This window comes from Tribolium madens, unplaced genomic scaffold (genome assembly GCF_015345945.1).
Source record: "Tribolium madens isolate multiple individuals breed KSU strain unplaced genomic scaffold, Tmad_KSU_1.1 Scaffold_3;HRSCAF=73;Tcas5.2_LG2, whole genome shotgun sequence".
In the NCBI taxonomy this organism is placed as follows: domain Eukaryota; kingdom Metazoa; phylum Arthropoda; class Insecta; order Coleoptera; family Tenebrionidae; genus Tribolium; species Tribolium madens.
In genome coordinates this window covers 10998998-11018218 of record NW_025401006.1, presented here as the reverse complement: position 1 = coordinate 11018218, position 19221 = coordinate 10998998, and the positions used below count along the sequence as shown (strand labels likewise).

The 19221-nt window shown below is 33.1% G+C and overlaps 1 protein-coding gene across 1 annotated transcript; it reads left to right on the top strand.

The window, feature by feature from the left end:
• The first annotated feature begins 1535 nt into the window (after positions 1–1535).
• LOC123007568 (isocitrate dehydrogenase [NAD] subunit gamma, mitochondrial-like) lies at positions 1536–2721 on the top strand. The gene has a single exon (XM_044402943.1). It carries the CDS (start codon positions 1559–1561, stop codon positions 2705–2707), a length of 1149 nt encoding a protein of 382 aa, XP_044258878.1. The 5' UTR covers positions 1536–1558; the 3' UTR covers positions 2708–2721.
• The last annotated feature ends 16500 nt before the right edge of the window (positions 2722–19221 follow it).

The following is a 19221-nucleotide window of genomic DNA, read 5'->3' as shown; positions in this document are numbered from 1 at the left end:
GTTATTTAATAGTTTTGCTGAAAAACTCAAGAATATCTAAAATATTAATTCAACTATAATTTCTAAACGATCAAAAATGTTAGACGCCAATCGAGTTTTCTGAACATCTTACACATGTATGCATAAAAACAATATAACGTGTGAGGTACTGTTTTGCCGTAATTTACTAAATAAAAAAGTAAAAATTTCTGAAGTCGTGATAACATCGAAAATAATTGTATACAAAATTCGAATATTTAATTTGGTTGTTAAATTACAATTTTAGTTTTATTACCACTACACTTTGTTAAAAGGAATGTTCAGCGACGCAGCAAACAACTCCCCCCCAACTTGCTGCACCACTGAACATTGCTCTAGTTCTACTGTAATTTTTAAATACGTTAAAACTTTTTTAATCTTTATTTGCTGCAAATTTAAAAAGCTTATTTTTATAATTATAAAAAAATCTGTTATCTTCGTATGGAGTCAGCAAAACTCATCACGCCTTATCGTTTACCGTCCTCTGTAAATAATTTACTTCCCCACAGAAATTTTTGAGTGAGTTGCTTTTGCCAATTTTTTTATTTTTATAGATTTTATGAATGTATGTAGATTGAATAATTTATTTTAATTTCTTTTGTCAAATTACGGAAACGAATATAAATTAATTTTTATGGTTTTTCAATTCTTATACAGGGTGTTTTACATAATTTTACAAGGCTCGTACCTGTAAGACGCAATCAGTAATAAATATTTCGATACGAACTCGATTACAAATTTTGAAAAATTGGATAATCTCTAATTTGTTCACCCTCTCAAAAATTACAACGTTTTTAGTTAGTGATTAATATAGATAAACTGGAATCATATTCATACCAAATGATAATTGTTTCTGAAAAACTGCAGTTTATGACGTGCAAGCCTCATAAATTTGTGTGAAACATCTGGTATATCTGTATTTACAAATAACCTACTAGTCGTCAAAACCGATTTTTGTAGCGTATATGGTGCGGAAAATGATTGAAAAAATTTTTTTGGTAATTACTTGAGTTGAGCTTTAAGTAAATCCATTTTGTCCTGAATAAACAGCTCTTCCTTGTAATAATTCCACCCCGTGTATGAATATTTTATTCGCTGACATTGTTTTATTACCTAATCCGGCTTTTTGGATTTCGCTTTTAGACTTTGGTGCGGCAATATTAACAAGGCAAATCTGTCGAAATTATGATGACTTTGCTAGTATTAGTGTCCACCGTCACAAAATCAACATCTCTAAGCGTCAGCTGAAAGTAATGAACACGAAGGACTGTGCTTTATAGCAGACAGCACTGAACCGACTGCTACATCTTAGACTCCAGTTTTAGCCGGAAGATATTTATGTGCATCGACCGGCGCGAAAACGGAATACGAATATCCTATTTAGAATACAGATAAATTTTGTATACATTAAATTAAATCATTCTAGTATTATGTTCTCCCTTTAGGGGCTTCCGGATTGTTAGAGCACTAATTTGCCTGATGTATCTCAATTTTACCAAAACAAATATCTACTGTCACTCAAAATTTTCAAAATTTGACAATGAATCTAAACAAAACTTTCAAGTTGTTGAAACCCACACACTGGTATTGGAGAAATGTGCCACGATCAAAAACGATTTCGGATTTTGAGATCCAACACAAAACTCCAAAATGTGTGAAAACAACTCCAATACCTTTAGCCCTGTATGGGGGTAACCATACAGTCACAATGATCCCCGGAAGTGGCATTGGCCCGGAACTAATGGAATTTGTTCGTCAAGTTTTTGAAGTCGCCAAAGCTCCGGTTCTTTTTGAAACGGTCACTATTGACGAAAACCGTCAAGACAACACCGATCTAGAATACGCTATTATTTCAATCAAACGGAACGGAGTTGCCATTAAAGGTAACGTAGACACATTAAGTGAAGATACCACTGTTAGACTAAGCAATGTGGCCATCCGAAACGAGTTAGATTTATTCGCCTATTTGATGCGTTGCAAGTCTTACCCTGGAGTAAAAGCAAAACACCAAAATGTGGATATTGTGGTCGTTCGCCAAAACACTGAAGGTGAATACTGCATGCTTGAACACAGCATTAAAGACGGAACAGTTGTTGAAAATTTGAAAATTATTACAGAGGAGAACTCACGACGAGTGGCCAAATACGCGTTCGACTATGCTCGCAAAAATGGACGAAAAAAAGTCACAACTGTACACAAAGCTAACATTATGAAACTTTCCGACGGACTATTTCTACAAACGGCAAGAAAGGTTGCAAAAGATTATCCAGACATTCAACATAATGATATAATTATCGATAATTGTTGTATGCAACTTGTGAGTAAGCCGCAACAGTTTGACGTCCTTTTAACACCAAATTTGTACGGAAATATTGTCGCTAATGTTATTTGTGGGATTACTGGAGGTCCTGGTCTTGTCTCTGGACGAAACTACGGGGCCCACTATGCTGTTTTTGAGCCAGGGACTAGAAACAGTGGTCGAGCTATCGCTAAGAAAAATATCGCAAATCCGGTCGCTATGTTAAACGCATCTGTTGATATGTTGCACCATTTGGGGCAATTGGAACACGCAAAAGTGATTGAAAATGCGATTTTAAAAGCTGTAACACAGGATCGAGTTCATACGCCTGATTTAGGAGGAAGTGCTAGCAGTGTTGAAGTTGTAACTAAAATTCTCGAATATATTTGATTAGGGTTTGTTTTGTGGAAGTTTGTCAATTTCTGATCATGTATTCAAGTCTGTGCTAATATTAAGCAGATTTTATTCCTTTAGGTTCGTGCTAAACGTGCACGGTTTGTATTATAGCAGTTTCGGAGTTGGCAAGTTATCTGAAACTGGCAAGTCCAAGTCGACACCTCTAATGGAATTATTTAACGGATTCGAATTGATTTTATCACTTTTCGACTCGTACAATGCCAGGAATTACAATTTATAGCAAATCTGTTGCATCTAACGTACGAAATTGTACCAATTTGAATTTTATTACAACGTACGGTATTATCAAACAGCAAATCTCAAACGTTCGATGTAAATATATAACCGAGAGAACGTTATTTGAATTTTCCTTATGATAACTGGTCGAAATCTCAATATTAAGCTTAAATAAGCGAGAAGAATAATATTTCTGGTGGTATTTGTGTGGTGGCAAAATATTTATTTTTCACTCGGTGAGGCAGAAACAATTACTCTGATTATAAAACCTATTTCGACAATCACAGATAGGATCCTTTCGGATGTAACTTTGAGTTGCAGAACTCAATTATATGAAAACAATAGACTTTCCCCAGCTGTGTAATTTCAGGATAGCAAATTTCACCATCAGAGAGAACGTTGGCGGCTGCTTAAAGTCAACAATGCCACCAATTCTAATTTAAATATACTTCTGTCGTATGTGAAATAACTACCATTGTTTGCTCTAGAACCGCAATACTCACTTTCCTTTAATCCTAAAAGCTTTGACACTTTGAAGGTTGTCACGAGGCCCACCATAATATGGCCTTCGATAAAATAAACTTTGTTTTATAATTAAAATCGAGACAGAGTAAATTAGTAAAGCGTGGAAAAAATAAGCAAAAAAAACTAAGCAATAAGCGCGCAACTTTTCAAGGATACTGTTTCATTTAATTTAAACAAATTGTTGAGTTGAGCTTTGCGGCGGTTTTCCAACTATATTGTCATTGTAGAGCAAACTTTCAGTACCTTCCATTTGAAAGAAAAATGACTTTAATTGTGAGGTAAGATTGATGATTATGGCTCTTCTGATTTATCGTATCTATTGTCCAGGAGCTCACAATGAGAGGAATGTAATATATACTTTTTTCCATTATGTGTGTATAATTATTGATTTTATGCACGTAAAATCGCTGAAAACTGTAAAATAAATAGAAGATAGAGACGTAATAATGACGGGTTGTGTACTGGGAACGCCTCTTCCAAATCTAATAAGTGCGGAGAGATTCGAACGTGAGGAGGTTTACCATTACCGATAAACGAAATTGTTTTCTTTTCAGCTGTCTCCCATTTATGTGATTTCGTCAAAAGTGTCAAATTTAATACTAAACTTTACGTGACCGAAAATTACCCAGTTATTTCGAACCAATCGTTAAATATAAATAAGTGTAAAAAAACAGTCATCTGAATGTAATTCCCAGTAGTGGAGGCGGATAAAGTACAGGATTTTATTGTAAGAGCGAGTAGACGTTTTTTTCCTGGAATATGACTCTCCAAGGACCAGGTTTGACGCTTGCCAACAACTTATCTTGAGGTTGTTCCGATTACCGAAAAAATTACTCAGATAATACAAATAAACTCGAACAAAAGAAGAACTCTCTTAAGTATTTTTCGTCATTAAACAACTTGAAACAAAGAGAAATTGGCACGCAAACTTTCGGATTCCACGATAAACTAGATTTTTTTCAAAGTTTAACTGATTCGATGAGGGGAGGCGTTGCTTTATTTATGACATAATTTATTGTACGGTCTTTTAATCAAACCCCTCGAGAACTGCCGAACAAGACCTTTCCTTAAACTAAGGGTGTGCGAAATTCATCCCGGCCCTCCGATAAATCTTCTTGGAAATCTGCATGGCTTGGTATGCAACAAATAACGAATTGTAATAAGGCGGCCATATTAAAAAAACAAACATAAAATTTATACCGATGTTTAAGATTTATTGTGTAACCGGGAACTGGAAAAATAAAGGCCAATCTACGTAATGCACAAAGCGGGAAAAGCACCGATCTGGTGTATAAATAGGGTGAATGTAACACTTGTTACATTCTCACTACTATACGTTTAAGCGGACCTGGTGCAGGTTAAATAATTAACCGGCAGATAGCTCTGCCATTACTGTAGGTTGGCAAGATTTATCGCAAAATAATTGGTAGATCCAAAAAACAACATAATATTATCCTTTGTTGTTCGTCAGTAGAAAAAGCTAAACTCGTTCCCAAAGAACCAAGTTGCCACCTTAGATAAGTACCTACTTTCAATATTTTTATCAAATTAAAAAAAGATTTTCAAAAACAAATTAATAGTCTGTTATTATTCAAGAACGTAGGCTTTTTCGGCCAGAGTCAGGTTGAAATTTGGGTCCTTTTGGGTTAGACCGCGTCAATTTAGAAGAAAAAATCGACATTTTGCCCGCTCTTCTAAGGGGCATCTTCAAGGCTTTTTTCTTGTCCTGAAGATGCCCTTTACAATAGAGGGCAAAACTTCGATTTTTTCTTCTAAATTGACGCGGTCTAACACAAAAAGACCCAGATTTCAGTCTGTAATAATTGTTTAATCTAATAATGTGAATGCTTATTCGAATGCACTCAACGCACACTTGTAAAGAATTCTGAACTTTTTTTACATATATTTTTTTTGATTATTATCTTTATTCTAAAAACTAAAATTTTTATTTTCAAAAATTGGGGATGACTTTTTTTAACAACCCCTTTAGTGATACCTACCGAAAAAATTGAGGATAATTCCATATTGGTCAGCTTTTATACCCACAACATACAAAAATCATAGGAATGGTGGAACATAGGGAAGTAACAGTTATACAGAGAATATACGATAACGATAATAACACTGCTACAGTTAGCCAAGTCTAATTTTTTTTGAAGTTTTAGGTAAAATAAAATGTGTTACAAGGTACGTAACGTTATCAGGTTTTACATTACTTGGGACTTTTGAAAGCGAAGGGCGATAGCCCTTCAAAGATTGGCTCGTAATATAAAAACCTTAATAAGTTTACTTATTACGTAAACTACTTTACCGAGTTAATTAAAAATACGGAACCATTATTTTTAATTATTTTTGCAAAATAATTAGTGCAGTTTAAAGTGCTATTCAAATATGATCGTTTTTCGGGAATAACATTTTTCGATTTTTTTCTTAGTTTTCTAGTTTTACAAAAAAAAAATTTTAAATGACGACCTTTAAAGACATTTTTTTTAAATTAAAGATTATGATCTAAAAATGAGTTTCAATTAAAAAAACTACTGGTTAAAAATCAGTTTTATTAGAGGTCAGTTTTAGTATATAATCTTTATGTAAAAAAATTGTCATAGTAGATTGCCATTTCCATTGCCAGGATTAAAAAAAAAAATTCTTGAAAAAGGATCACATTTTTATAGTACTGCACTAATAATTTTTTTGGAAAGTTATTACTTTATGTAAAAAACGTTTTGTCCCATGCTTTTTACTCACTCGGTATAGTAACTTACGTAATAAGTAAACGTTATTAAGATTTTTATATTGCGGACGAATCTTTAAAAAACAAGGGACTAACTATAGCCCTTCGCCTTTAAAATTCCCAAGTAATGTAAAACCTTGTAACATGTTTTATTTTACATAAAACAACAAAAAATGCATAAAATAAACGTGGCCAACTGTAACAGTGTTGCTATCATTATCATTATCGTATATTTTCTGTATAACTTCCCTATGTTTCTTGAGAGATCAATCAAGACAAGTAATATAAGAAGCCAATCACGTTCTACATAAAATAGTGACACTAGTTGATTTTATTTTTTTTACCTATGTTCCACCATTCTTATGATTTTTGTACCTTGTGGGTTTAAAAGCCGACCAATAGGAAATTATCCTCATCTTTTTCAAGGGGTTGTTGAAAAAAAGTCACTCCCAATTAAAAAAAAAAAAATTCGGGTTTTTAGAATAAAGATAAAAATCAAAGAAAAATATATGTAATAAAGTTTAAAATTCTCTACAAGTGTGCGTTATTAGTTATTGAGAAAAAAATATTAATTTAAGGATTGCTACCCCTCTATTTCAGTTATTGGAGGGGTTGGTAATATGAATTTTTTCCTAAGACTACTTTATTCCAAGAGGATCATATCGTTGACATATCTACGAAAATAGACGCTGGGGTACTTAGCCCATGCATATATGGCTAGACCCTTTCAGATTAATTGTTTAAAATTATTATCAAGACATGTGATAGTAAACCAAAAAGTAGGTATTAAGTACTTCTGGGCAAATTTTTATATGTTTATTTTCTTTATTATGTTAGCGGGCTTGCGGAAGCGGAAAGATGAGTTGAAAGAGTTGAAAAACTGAATTTTAATTTTTGCTTTTTTGCACAGAACGATTAGATTAGAGGAGGCTCATACATCTGGCCACATTGCTCTTCCTGCCGGCTTAGTCAAATTTACCCTCGAGGCAACATCTGCGTTAGCATAGTCGCATTTACCTCCTGTTACCTCTTCCACTTGTACATTAATAATGTCGCAAAATTTAGACGAGCCTAATGGTAGATTTGAGGTGAAAATTGAAAGTGGCATGCCAAATGTAAAGCTTAGTTTAGTGGAGCAGTAAACAAGAAGACCGCAAGCCGCGCTTTATTGTTTCCTGGTGTCCCGCAAAGCACCGACCGGAAACCTGGCTGTTTTCATAATGCATGAGATGTGCAAACCGTGAAATTTTTTATTTACACTTACCTATCGGAGTTTGCAAATTTGTAATTGGGTCAAAAAGCACATTTTTGTTTGGACGAAGAGAAATGCGAAGAGTTTATAGTTGTTGATATAATAAATGAAGCGACATCTGGAGTATCAGATGGAGGAAAATGGATGCGAGTGCAAAATTTCGTTTATGTTTGAGTGTGGGAAAGACCACATGACTCAAACTGACAGTTGTAGTGCTCTTTTGCTGTCGAAAAGAACAGAGCTTTGTCATTTCTACCGTGAACAAAAAAAAAATATTTTTTTGTTTGATCTGAGAGTACACCGGCTTAATGCTTCTGAAACAATAAACTTGTAATGATGTAAGACTTACGATGTATTGTTGTCAGTCCGAAAGCATGAAACTTTTATAAAAACCCAAAACTTTCCCTTTAATGAAAAGACTCAGAGTTTTTCAATCTTGAGAATCTACACTGATAAAATATAAGTGATGGGCCAACACGTCGATCGTAATTGAAAAATCAGGCCAAGTTGTAGAAAAGTTCGGTTTCAATTACATGAGACGTCTTTGTGAACTTCCTGAAAACGTCTTTTCTGGAAAAAACCGGGAGCGCGACTTTCGAATTTTCCCAAATCTAGTTTTTAAAATGTTATCTATCGACTTATGCAAACTTAGTTGGCACCCGCTGAGGAAATAACTTTGATTCGGTTACATGAAACGTGAAATTATTTGAAATTTTGTATGCGCAATTCTGATTTGACATTAATATTTCTACAATTCTAACATCGACATATGTGGAATATTTTCAAGTTTTCTCGATTTAAAATTTCTACTTGGCGATGCGAAAAACTTTGTGAATAAATTACCGGTTGAAAATCGTGACGCATCTGTTCGGTTTGCTGTTTGCTGGTAAAAGACACCAGAATATTTCTTTCAATTTGTTGATGGGTTCTACTTTGATCTAAAAGCAATTTTTTTTCAAACTAATAAAATAGTATGCAAAGGAAGCTCACAAGTGTTGAAACGAGTTATGCAGACTGTAATAATTTGGGCTTAGAGACAGTTCAGTTGAATCAACCGCAATGCACCGAGTGTCCTTGCCAAGGATCGATACGTCAAACATCCATTTTCTCGATTTACTTTGCCACTAAAACTAAGTACCGGAAAAATTCTTGTTGTGAACTCTTCAAGATATTAATTATGTCAGGAAAAAGGTGGTATAGACAGTTTGCTAATTCGACTTCTTTGTAGATTGGAATTTAAAAGCACTGGTTTGTGAAATTCATCTCGTCTCTCGGATTAGCAAATTTCTTACCGATAACTTTGTTTTGAAGAATTCCGTCGAAACTTCGCTCCTTCAAATAATCGTAATTTAATCGACTCACAAACCGAAACAACACCGACCTAAAAATAGCACAAGAGAGAAATAATTAAGTGGCGCGTACATCCGACAAACCTCTCCCGCAAACTTATAGGTACTATTAAGACTTCTTTATTTGATGTTAACTTCGGACGGTTGAAATTCTTGGTTATATTGCTGTTAAATTCTTTCGACCGTTCTTTCCCGCGTCTTAAATAAATCAAGCTGAGTGAACCACGATAAAAATGCTTCCGAATTCCGTCGGAAATTTATCAGCGATGATAATTTATTGTCGTCCTCGTCAAAAACTATCCCGAATTGTGATCATCCCACCCGACAGATGCTTCCCTCCTTTATTAAACGCTTTACGTGACGACACTGCGAAAGTCGCAATCAACTGTATCAGTTTGATGTTATCCCACAGGAATAAAACTAATTAAATATGTATTCTGGGAGCAAAATCGCGTAATCGTATTACATTTTACTCAAATTCGGTGTTTAGTCGGACCCTTTGTGGGCTGTTACTTGCTTTTAAAAAAAATTTAAACTGCTAATGTGTCTGACAAGAAAATATACCTCGACTTTCATTCTATCCGTTTAGATTACAGCTAACTGTTAAAGTTTTCTAATCAAGAGTTTTCTGTGTTTAATGTTTGCATGGTCGTGTTTTTGTGATGGAATTAGCATATTTCGCCTTTATGGCACTGTTTATATGTATTAGACTTTACGCCAGAACTCACCCCTAGTCCTAATGAATTATTGGATCATTCCACACTTTAACGACGATGAAACTGAATTATTATGGTCATTAAAAGTTAATAATATTATCTGTGTTGGGTCGCTAACGGTCTGCTCGTTGCGACCTTTTTGCTATGATATACAACCACACACTAGGTGTACTCTGCACTCAATTAAGCCTAATATTAATTTACTGACGATTTTGCAAAAATCAAAATAAATACCATTGAGATACATAGAAACCAAGAATTTGAGATGACAAAATATTATAAAATTCGGACAGTAATGACTAAGGCTCGGATTATATGCACGAAAAATTCGTAAAATATGGGCACGATGAACGAAAGAGAATAAATAAATTGGTTTTGCCAGCTAGTAATTAAGCCTTTCTAAGAATCTGTACTTTTCAAATCACATCATTTATTTTTTTAAATGGCAACCTACCACGTAAAACATTTTTCTGATGAAGGTCATGATCTAAAGGATTACAACTATCTACTATCTCCTTTATATTAAATTTTGACAACAAAAATCGAAAACTCAAAAACAAAGCAAAATTTTGTTCTTAAAATAAGAATTTTTTTATATTACTATAATCTATATTAATTATTATTTTTTGAAAAGAAATGGTTTAAAAAAACACGCTTGTTTTGATACCTGATAAAACGAATTTAAAACGGAAACACTCGGCAGGATACTAATTTTTTTGAGTCTGGCTTACGAATTACCGGTTGTTTTCTCTTTAAAATATTTTGTAATCGGATCATTTTCTTAAGCTATACAGTTTTTAACTTGAGCTGAAATTTTTAATCGGAAATTTGTGATTTGAAGAAAATTTGCACAAATATGCAATATTTCCTAAAATATGCTCCAAGTTTCCAAAATATGCATTTTTATTTGGCTTATTTTAATCAAAAATCATTAGATATGCTTAGAAAACTCCCAATTTTGTTGATATACCTCTTAATAACAAATATGCATTTTGCATATAATCCGAGCCTTACTAATGACACTATTTATTCATAAAAAGAACGAACCAAAACAAAACTGGTGTAAAAAAAAATTCAAAGAAAAAACGTCCGAACTTAAAAAAACATCCATCCAAATAATTGAAAAATACAACATCTAACAATTAAAGAAAACAATAACAATTATATTTTTTAGCACAACCTACAAATCGGGCTACAAACAAAATAAAATTTCTGTGTAATTTACTTTTATGTATACTATTACAATAAAAGTTTTAAAAATCTATTGGTTTTTAGTTGTTTTTATTAAGGTTAAAACTTTTTATCTTGACGTCAAAGTTTTTAGTAACATTAATTAGTGTCATTTTTCTATTTTTGGTAGAATACTATATTAAAAAAATACGATACATTTTCGAAACTAGGTAACTTGAAAAACTTAACGCCCTGAAGTCTAGGCGAAATCATTAGTGCTCACTCCTTGCTTTGTTGTTTTTCACTTTAATGTGGAAAAAATCAATTAATGAGAGCTTAATGATCCTTAGGTATTATATTCGGAAAATATATTTTTACCGGAAGCCTGTCTAACTTTTATTTTATTGTATTATTTGTTCAGTGTAATTGGATGTTATTCTTTTTATTATTTTATTTTGTTAATTATAAATACAGAATTTGATACAAAAAAGTGTAAATAATTGCGTAATCTATTAATTAATGGGCGGAATTTGCAGTGGATTTTTGTCGTTATCTTTCGGATTTGTTTTCTTGACCTCATGAAAAGCTAGCGAGAGACAAGAAGTAAATCGTCCAGTGAAGCTTGCCGAGCTTGTAAATCTCTCCCAACAGTTACTGATAACCCCACATTTAAATCAAAGAGAGGCATTTATCTTTGGGCCAATTTTCGTTTATAGAAAATTGCTTAAGTTTGAAAAATTCATTACCATAATTTTGAATCGGAGTAGTTGGAGCAGGGTTCAATTATAATGTGATTAGAGTTTCCCCGTCATATGGCAGATTCAATAAGACTGTTCCATTTGCAAGTGTGAAGTAACCCCCATCAAGCGGTGATTGGCATAAGGCGGAGTTGATGAGCTACATCAGCTTAAGGTGGCTGTAAGAAAGCTCTGGGATTGATAAACCCCTCAGGAGGGACGAGAACGGATGGTGAGAGAATGAGCTGCTTTCCCGCTTCAACTTCCGAGACTGTAATTAACCCTTCATCGCTTGATCAATTTTAGGTCAGCAAGAAACCGTACTGGATGTGAGTTATGAACTCCCGACAATGGGATAAGAGGATTTGCGTGTTTAGATTTTCTTACACAAATACTTTTTGCCTCATTTGTGTCAACTGATGATTTATAGAATGTGACTTTTTACAACTAGCGATCAGAAATCAGCCTTCTGTTTCCCTATCTTTAATGAGAAAAGATAAATCACCAAGTTCAACACTGAAACACAAATTGATTTTGGGAGAATCTTACTTTTTGTCGTAGAAAAAATTGTTTAAATGGCACAAACAACGAGAAAAACATTTCAGACTCAAAGTAAACTTTTCATTGAGTTAGCTAGCATGCTATTTAAGTTCATAATACACTTTTCAGGTTTTTGCTAATTTAAACAATTTGATCTTTAAGTACACAATTTTCAAATAAGGATGGATTAAAACTTGAAGGGTTGAGGGTAATGAATATGTAAAGGGTAATACTGAAGGATTTTAATAACGTTTCAGCGACTCGAAGTCATAAATTGTAAACATAACAGTGAAAATAAGAGGCAGTGTCATCGATTTCTCCGAGACTTTTGTGTAAATTTGTTTTAAAATTAGATAAATTAAAGAGAATTTCGTTTCACTTAAGCAACTTTTCTCGAAATTCGGCGGTCTCGCTCCATTAAAACTTTTGCCGAAATATCAAGCTTTCATCGCAAAACTAAATATATTATGGTAAAGTTGGGATTATAAAAGTAGAGTAAAAATAGTGAAACATTTAGAAAACTAGTTTTCGTTCACTCCAAACTTTGAGCTTTTAATCTGTTTTGCAGGTTTGGCTTGTTTAAGAATTTCAAATGAACTCCTAATCTCAATCCTCCGATCGGAATTTGAAAAGTTTTAACTTTAATAAATTGCAAATTGAACGCTTTTCGAGCTGCAATGCTTTTAATCAAGCCGTAAGTGTTGAGGTGGCGAGCAATTTGAAACAATATTTATGCGGTTGTTGAACACCGTAAACTATTAAACTCGAAAGCTTCGCATAATCAAATCAAGTGAAAACAAAATTCCCTTGGCTATAACTCGATGGAAAGATGAAAGCCTAGACGTACTAAGCTTCCAATTCAGACGACCTAAACCAAATTTCTCGTCGAGGATTTAATGCGAAATTAAGTAGCAAGACTTCATTACATGTTTAATTTTGTATCAGAGTTTATTAATTAATTTATACTTGTCCTCAAGACATTTGCGCTTCACTCAACTTTATTGGGATAAAAGTGAAACTAGCGATGAAAAATGTCTCGAACAAATTTTTGTTCTATTCGCGTCTCTTGTTTCGTTGTCGTTAATGTCTGAAGGAGGTGAAAAAGAATAGTCCATTTATTTTTATGACAAATGATAAGAGAGTAATCAGTGGGTGAAAAGAATATCATTAGACGATCCTCTTGTGCGTGCTGCGAAACGATAACTTGTTTACTCATACACACGACATTTATTTTATTGATATGAGCACGATTCCTTCCACTCGATATTTTTAGTGTCGCACTAAAAACGCGATTTGCTTTCACTCCTGAAAAAAGTGATTTGGTAATAAAATGAGACCGGAAGCTGGCCGGAAGATGCGTGTGCAGAAATAGGATAATGGCTAGCAATAACATTAGGAATTCTGCTGAAAGCTAGTATTATATTTTAAAATATGTGAATGGTTCGAACGGAGGTACTTTACACCTGATTCCAGCCACTCGACTAAAGACATTACTATACTAAGCTGCCCTTCAGTAACGCACTTTCGCACCTGCTATCTCTTATAATAGCTGATATATCAGATTTCAATAAACATCTTTCATCTAAGAGACGACAAAGCAATTTTGCAAGACGAGAGCTTATTGTTTGAAATGTCTTTGCCTTATTCAACAATGAGAGATCTCTCTCAAATATTTAGAATGTATTGTTCTCATAATTAATTCCTACAATTTAAATCACCTGTAAAAAACACAACAGTCCTATAGGTGAGAAAGTTTCTAGTAAAAAACATTCTGTTTAAAGGTAAACTAAACCAAAATTGAGTCTTTTTTATGTAAAGTTTTTGCTTAGTTGGAAATTGTTTATCGACTAGAAACAACCAAAAATAATTTCCATGTAGCGCCAAGGGCTGTTTGCTCCCATCTCAGACTTATCTTTTTCAATTTGATTTTTCTAATCTTAACAAAATCAAACCAAACAAACTAGAGAAACTTCGTGCGGTATATTTTGTATGCAATTTGTTGGTATTGTGAGAGTTGCATTTTACGCACGTCATCTTCTTTGCATATTTCATTCGGCGGGCTATATGTGAAATAAGTGCTTCCATGATGCGCGGGATGAATGTATCGCATTTGGAGACGCTTTTCGTTAAAGTGGTAGTTTTTCTGGGGACCGAGTTATCTTTCCAGTTCCTGCATTCTTGTTATTATTTTGCTTCAGCGAATATTTATCCTTTGAATACCTACAACTTTACAACATATTTGCTTCTAAAGAAAACCGGAAAAATCCATTTTGGACATGGAGACGTTTAATCTTGCGAAAAGTGGCTTTTCAGCGTTTTTCATTTAACCTTAAAGTTGGAATAAAACACTGTGATGAATTTATACACAGAATGCAGAGATTGGGATTGGGAGCTTGGAATGAACTAGATTTTCTACTTTGATAACTTATATGTAAGTTTTGCTAAATTTAATAAAACTTATTTAAAACAGAATTTCATTTGAGAAAAATATCATTACCACCTGTTGAATTCAAAATTGCAAGTCTCATTAAACAAAATTATAAAAGCTGTATTAAAACTTTGAACTATTCCTTTTATTTAGGGCAAAATGTATTTCACTTTTGGCATAATTGTGTTCTGGCAGGTTAGGTATTTGTATTTGGTTTTAAATGGAATAATGTAGAGAAATAACAGGAAATGAGAAAGCAACTTTAGAATATTACCGAGTTGCTGAAACAGCAACTTTGCTTATTGTTTCTCTTTTTAGATTAATATAAAGCTTTAAAGTGACTTTTATGGAAATTTCTACTCAAAGTAGATTCCAAAATTTTCGTTTCATTAGAGCAAAAAGCACTTTATTGTCTTCGATTTGTTTTCGAAAGTTAGCTACTTATTTTCTGGTTGCAACTCTTCGGAATTATCTACCTGAAAGAAGACAATTTCTCACCATCCTGTTTACAAAACAACTAACCGAACCTGAACGGAACTAAACCCGAACTTTGTATAGCGCGTTCCATTTTTCAGCCTGTCAACATTACTCAAGATCAACTCTCGGTGTACGTTTCACCAACTATTCTCATAGATTAGAATTCCTTCAAGTTTTGTTATTAAATTTGCAACTGAATTAAATATTACTTAAATGGTTTTAAACAAGATAAACGACACTGACGAATAATGTGCGGTATATAAAGAATCTAAGAGAAAAATAGTGAGTTTGTGGCATTATCCGTTTAAAAATTTAGGGAATGGGTTGAATGAGAAGATTTGCGTACGATTCTCATCAAAAAATCATACAAAAGGCCTCGAATACGTTCTTTTATTTCAATTTTATTCAATCTCGTTGCTTTTTTCGTGCTGTAGAAATCTAAAATTCAACTAAAGCAAGTTGTTTAGTGGTGAAATATTGTATTAATCATTGAAATTGAAGTTAGGGAATATTGAAGGATGTTGCCTTTTGGTCGAGACTAGTGAATACTGACGAGACACGTTACAAGTTATTTCCCAAAGGTGGCGTCATATCGCCTCTTTCCCTCCTGCTCTTTTGCACTTTCTTGACAGTGAAAAAACGACGTGACACAACCCGTCTTCTCCAGCGCCTATCAAACCGCCCAGCTTATGAAAGCCCATCAATTTTATTATTTTTATGAATTGTCGGAGCTGTCTTTTTCGGCCTGGAACTTAATATCGGAAAGAAAATTGACCGAGCAAATAACACACGTAAAAATAAATGAACCGCAAAAGAAGAATATATAAAATTTCAAATTTGAGGCAAGAATTAAGGCGAAACTGAAACGGATTTGAAAGATAGTCTATAAAGAATTTGGTTTCAAGACGTAATTAAGAAACTTGACCTGAAGCCTCAAAAGATTGTTAAAGGTTAGATTACACTAAATCTTATGTTTACGGAATCTAAATTACTTTTTCAGGGACAGGAAAAAAGTGGACGTGAAATATGTATTTTTGTGTTTCCGTTCTCCTATTCAGCAAGTAAAGAGACATGATCGTATATCAGAAATTTCAGCTCGTATCAGTGATAACCTGCCTGCCATTTGATGGGACTATGAAAAAGCTCATTCTTTTTTACTGTCGTTTGTGAACAATGGTGGACGTACAAAGGAACTTCATCTTGTTACGTGCTAGTAAACATTTAGTATGAACCCCAGTTACGTACAAATAATATAAGGAGATGCTTTGTACTCTTACACACAATCATTTGCCAGTCTCTAATAATTTGCATCTTTTGTTATTGTTGAGATACACAATATTATTTCAACTTTCTTTGCGTCTTCATTTGAAATTCAAATTCCTCTAAGATACAATGCTTCAACTAAACCACCATTTTTTTCTCCACTTTAACTAAATTACACCAACATTTCTCAACATGTAGCTTCACACACTTTGATCCCGTGATTTGTCTTATCAACAAGAGAGAAAATTGAAATAACTGTAGAAAAATATTTTTGTGCATTAATTCGTGGTAAAGTGCATTTTATTGATTTGTTGGGGAAAAATTCAAAGTTTTATGAAACTTTGCACATTAAACATTTCATTTCGTTTCTGTTGTCAATATGGTGTTTTCAACACGGACTTAGGTAAAAATAGCGTGAATTTGGTGGTGTCGTGTTCATTGAGGGGCAACAGAGCATTAGTAGAATTAGCAGGTTAACAAGCGCACTCAATTAACATATCAAATTAACGATGCGTTAGCGTTGCAACGCTTGTTGAGCCACAGTCGTAAATATAGAACGTTAGTAGGAAAACTCAGTTCAAATAAACATATAGTTCAGCACCGTCTGGGCTTGTGATTGCACTTTGCGTTTGCTAAAGCAATTAACTCGATACACGTAATCCGGGGATTCCGCGAACAAGACAACACCCGTCCCTTAGACGTTTACTCTTATCACAAGTGAAGCGGTTACAGTTTCATAATATTGTTGTCTACATAAACCAGTAATCCGAGTCAAGCAGCGGTTTAATTATATCGATTGTGTTGTTTGCTGTTCTGAAACGAGATTTTCTCAGAACTGTACGAAAAAAATTTCAAAGTTTTGGCCACAAGCGCGCAATTAATTTTATTTTTTCAACAAGTTTAAATTATTCAGAGTAATTTTCGGTCGATAAAGTTTAGAAGAAACCAGTTGGCGAAATTAAAATTTAAAATTTATAAACAAATCTCTTTGCTAGAAGTCTCTCATATTTATTCGCTAGATGAAATTTCTTCTGTCAGCCGAGTTGCATATAAGTTTTACTGTTCGGAGGTAAATGGAGACGACATTTCATAAGCTTGTTTGATAAAAATCATAAATGCAGACTTTAGGTCTTGAATATTAATACTTTGAATATATTTCAAGAGAAAATATACCGGCTGTCTCAGCGAGTTGAAAAAGTACATTAGTGACCTTTAAATGGTAAAATAAAAAAAATGTATAGGACAATGATAGATACTAATCAAGTGCGTCACCTAAAATTATTTTGAACCATACAGAATGTCCCAAAAATAAGTTGCGATACGAGTACAAACTTATGTTTTTTTTAAATGAAACATGATATGTTTCTTTGTATTTTGTTTTCGATTTCCCTTAGTTTTAGGAATAAGACGGTTTTTTTGACGAAAACATGCACATTTTAAAAATTTATTACACAAAAACTAAGACAGTTCGAACAAGTTTATTCTTACTTCTGCAAAGAAGAAAGTACAAAATTTAAAGTTGTAGCAATTTTTTAATTTTTTAGTGATTCGCATTTGTAAAGATTAATAAATTAAGAAGTTAAAGGTTAAATAACTTAAAAAAATTAAGTGGAACACCCTATTTTTTATTTTTGCATCTAATAGATTGATAAATTGTCTATCTAAAAAAATAAACTTTTAATGTCTAGAATTGATAAATGAAAAGATATTTAACATTCAATAGCAACAATGTCTATCACCATCTAAGCATTGTTGATAATATGGCAACCATAGTAATTCCACCATGGATCACTTATTCGTTGATTTATCCAGAAATTGTAAAAGTCCTTATAAAAATTGAAATTTGAATTATTTGATTGTAAAAATAAAAAATAATGGATTCAGTTTAACACAAATGTGATTATTAACTGATATTTCTTCCAACTCTTGTGCAACTGTGCACTTTTTGGCTACTGAAACAATAGTAATACTTTTAATGTTTAACGTTAAAAATCTTTTTTAGTTATTGATTATAAACACCTAAAAGTAAACAATAAAGAGAGTCTTTCGTTTAAATTTTTTAAGTTATTGAACCTTTAACAAACGCCTTAATTTTTTTTATCTTTGCAAATGCAACACACCAAAAAAATGTTACAACCTTTAGCTTCTACCTTCTTCTTTGCGGTAGTAAAAAAAATATTTCTAGATGTCTTAGTGTTTGTATAATAAGTTTATAAAAAGTGCATGTTTTCGTCAAAAAAAAACGTCTTATTTTTAAAACTAAGCAAAACCGCCCAATAAAAGTTCAGCTTAAAAACATTGTCATAAAAATCTACATCCAATGCTAAGAAACATATGGTGTTTCATTTAAAAAAACACAAGTTTATATTGTAACATATTTTTGAGACACGCTTTATAGTTGAAAATAATTTTAGGCGATAGACTAGATTAGTATTATGTATTCACAAAACTCCCGTGACGTTTACAATGTCAAACCAAAATTTTTGAGTGTATCTCAAACGACACAGATGACTATTATTTCATCTGACTGTACTTGATGTCAAGTTTCGATGGTACACGGCACATGCGCCAATGATAGTAATTAAATCATTTCCAATCAAAGATAGCGACCAGGTTGTTAAACTTTGAGTGAAGTTGTCACCAACATAGCCATAGTGACTTTTTGTTTAACTAACTTAACGTCATTTTGACATGTCGGGAGTTCAGTGAATATATTATATCTATCATTGTCCTACATATTTTTTTTATTTTACTATTTAAACGTCACTAATGGACTTTTTCAACTCACTGGGACACCCTGTATATTCAGTTTAGTGCAATATACACCGCTCTATGTAATTACATAACATTTTGAGCACAAAGTTTGTTGAAATTAATCACTTAACAGTTTCTGATAGAAACTTACTTTAACATGTGTTTCAATAATTCACAACACCCCTTTGGTGATTCCATTCGTACCTAATCAAAATTATCAGCAGTGAGGCAAGTCAAGGCAATTCAATTATTGTCTACTCTTATCTACTTGTATAATAATATTAAACTGAATTTTGTGCAAAAAATTGTTTGCTTGAACTTTGAAGTGG

Coding starts and splice junctions, on each gene's coding strand:
- LOC123007568 (XM_044402943.1), top strand. CDS start 1,559: ATGAATCTAAACAAAACTTTCAAGTTGTTGAAACCCACACACTGGTAT.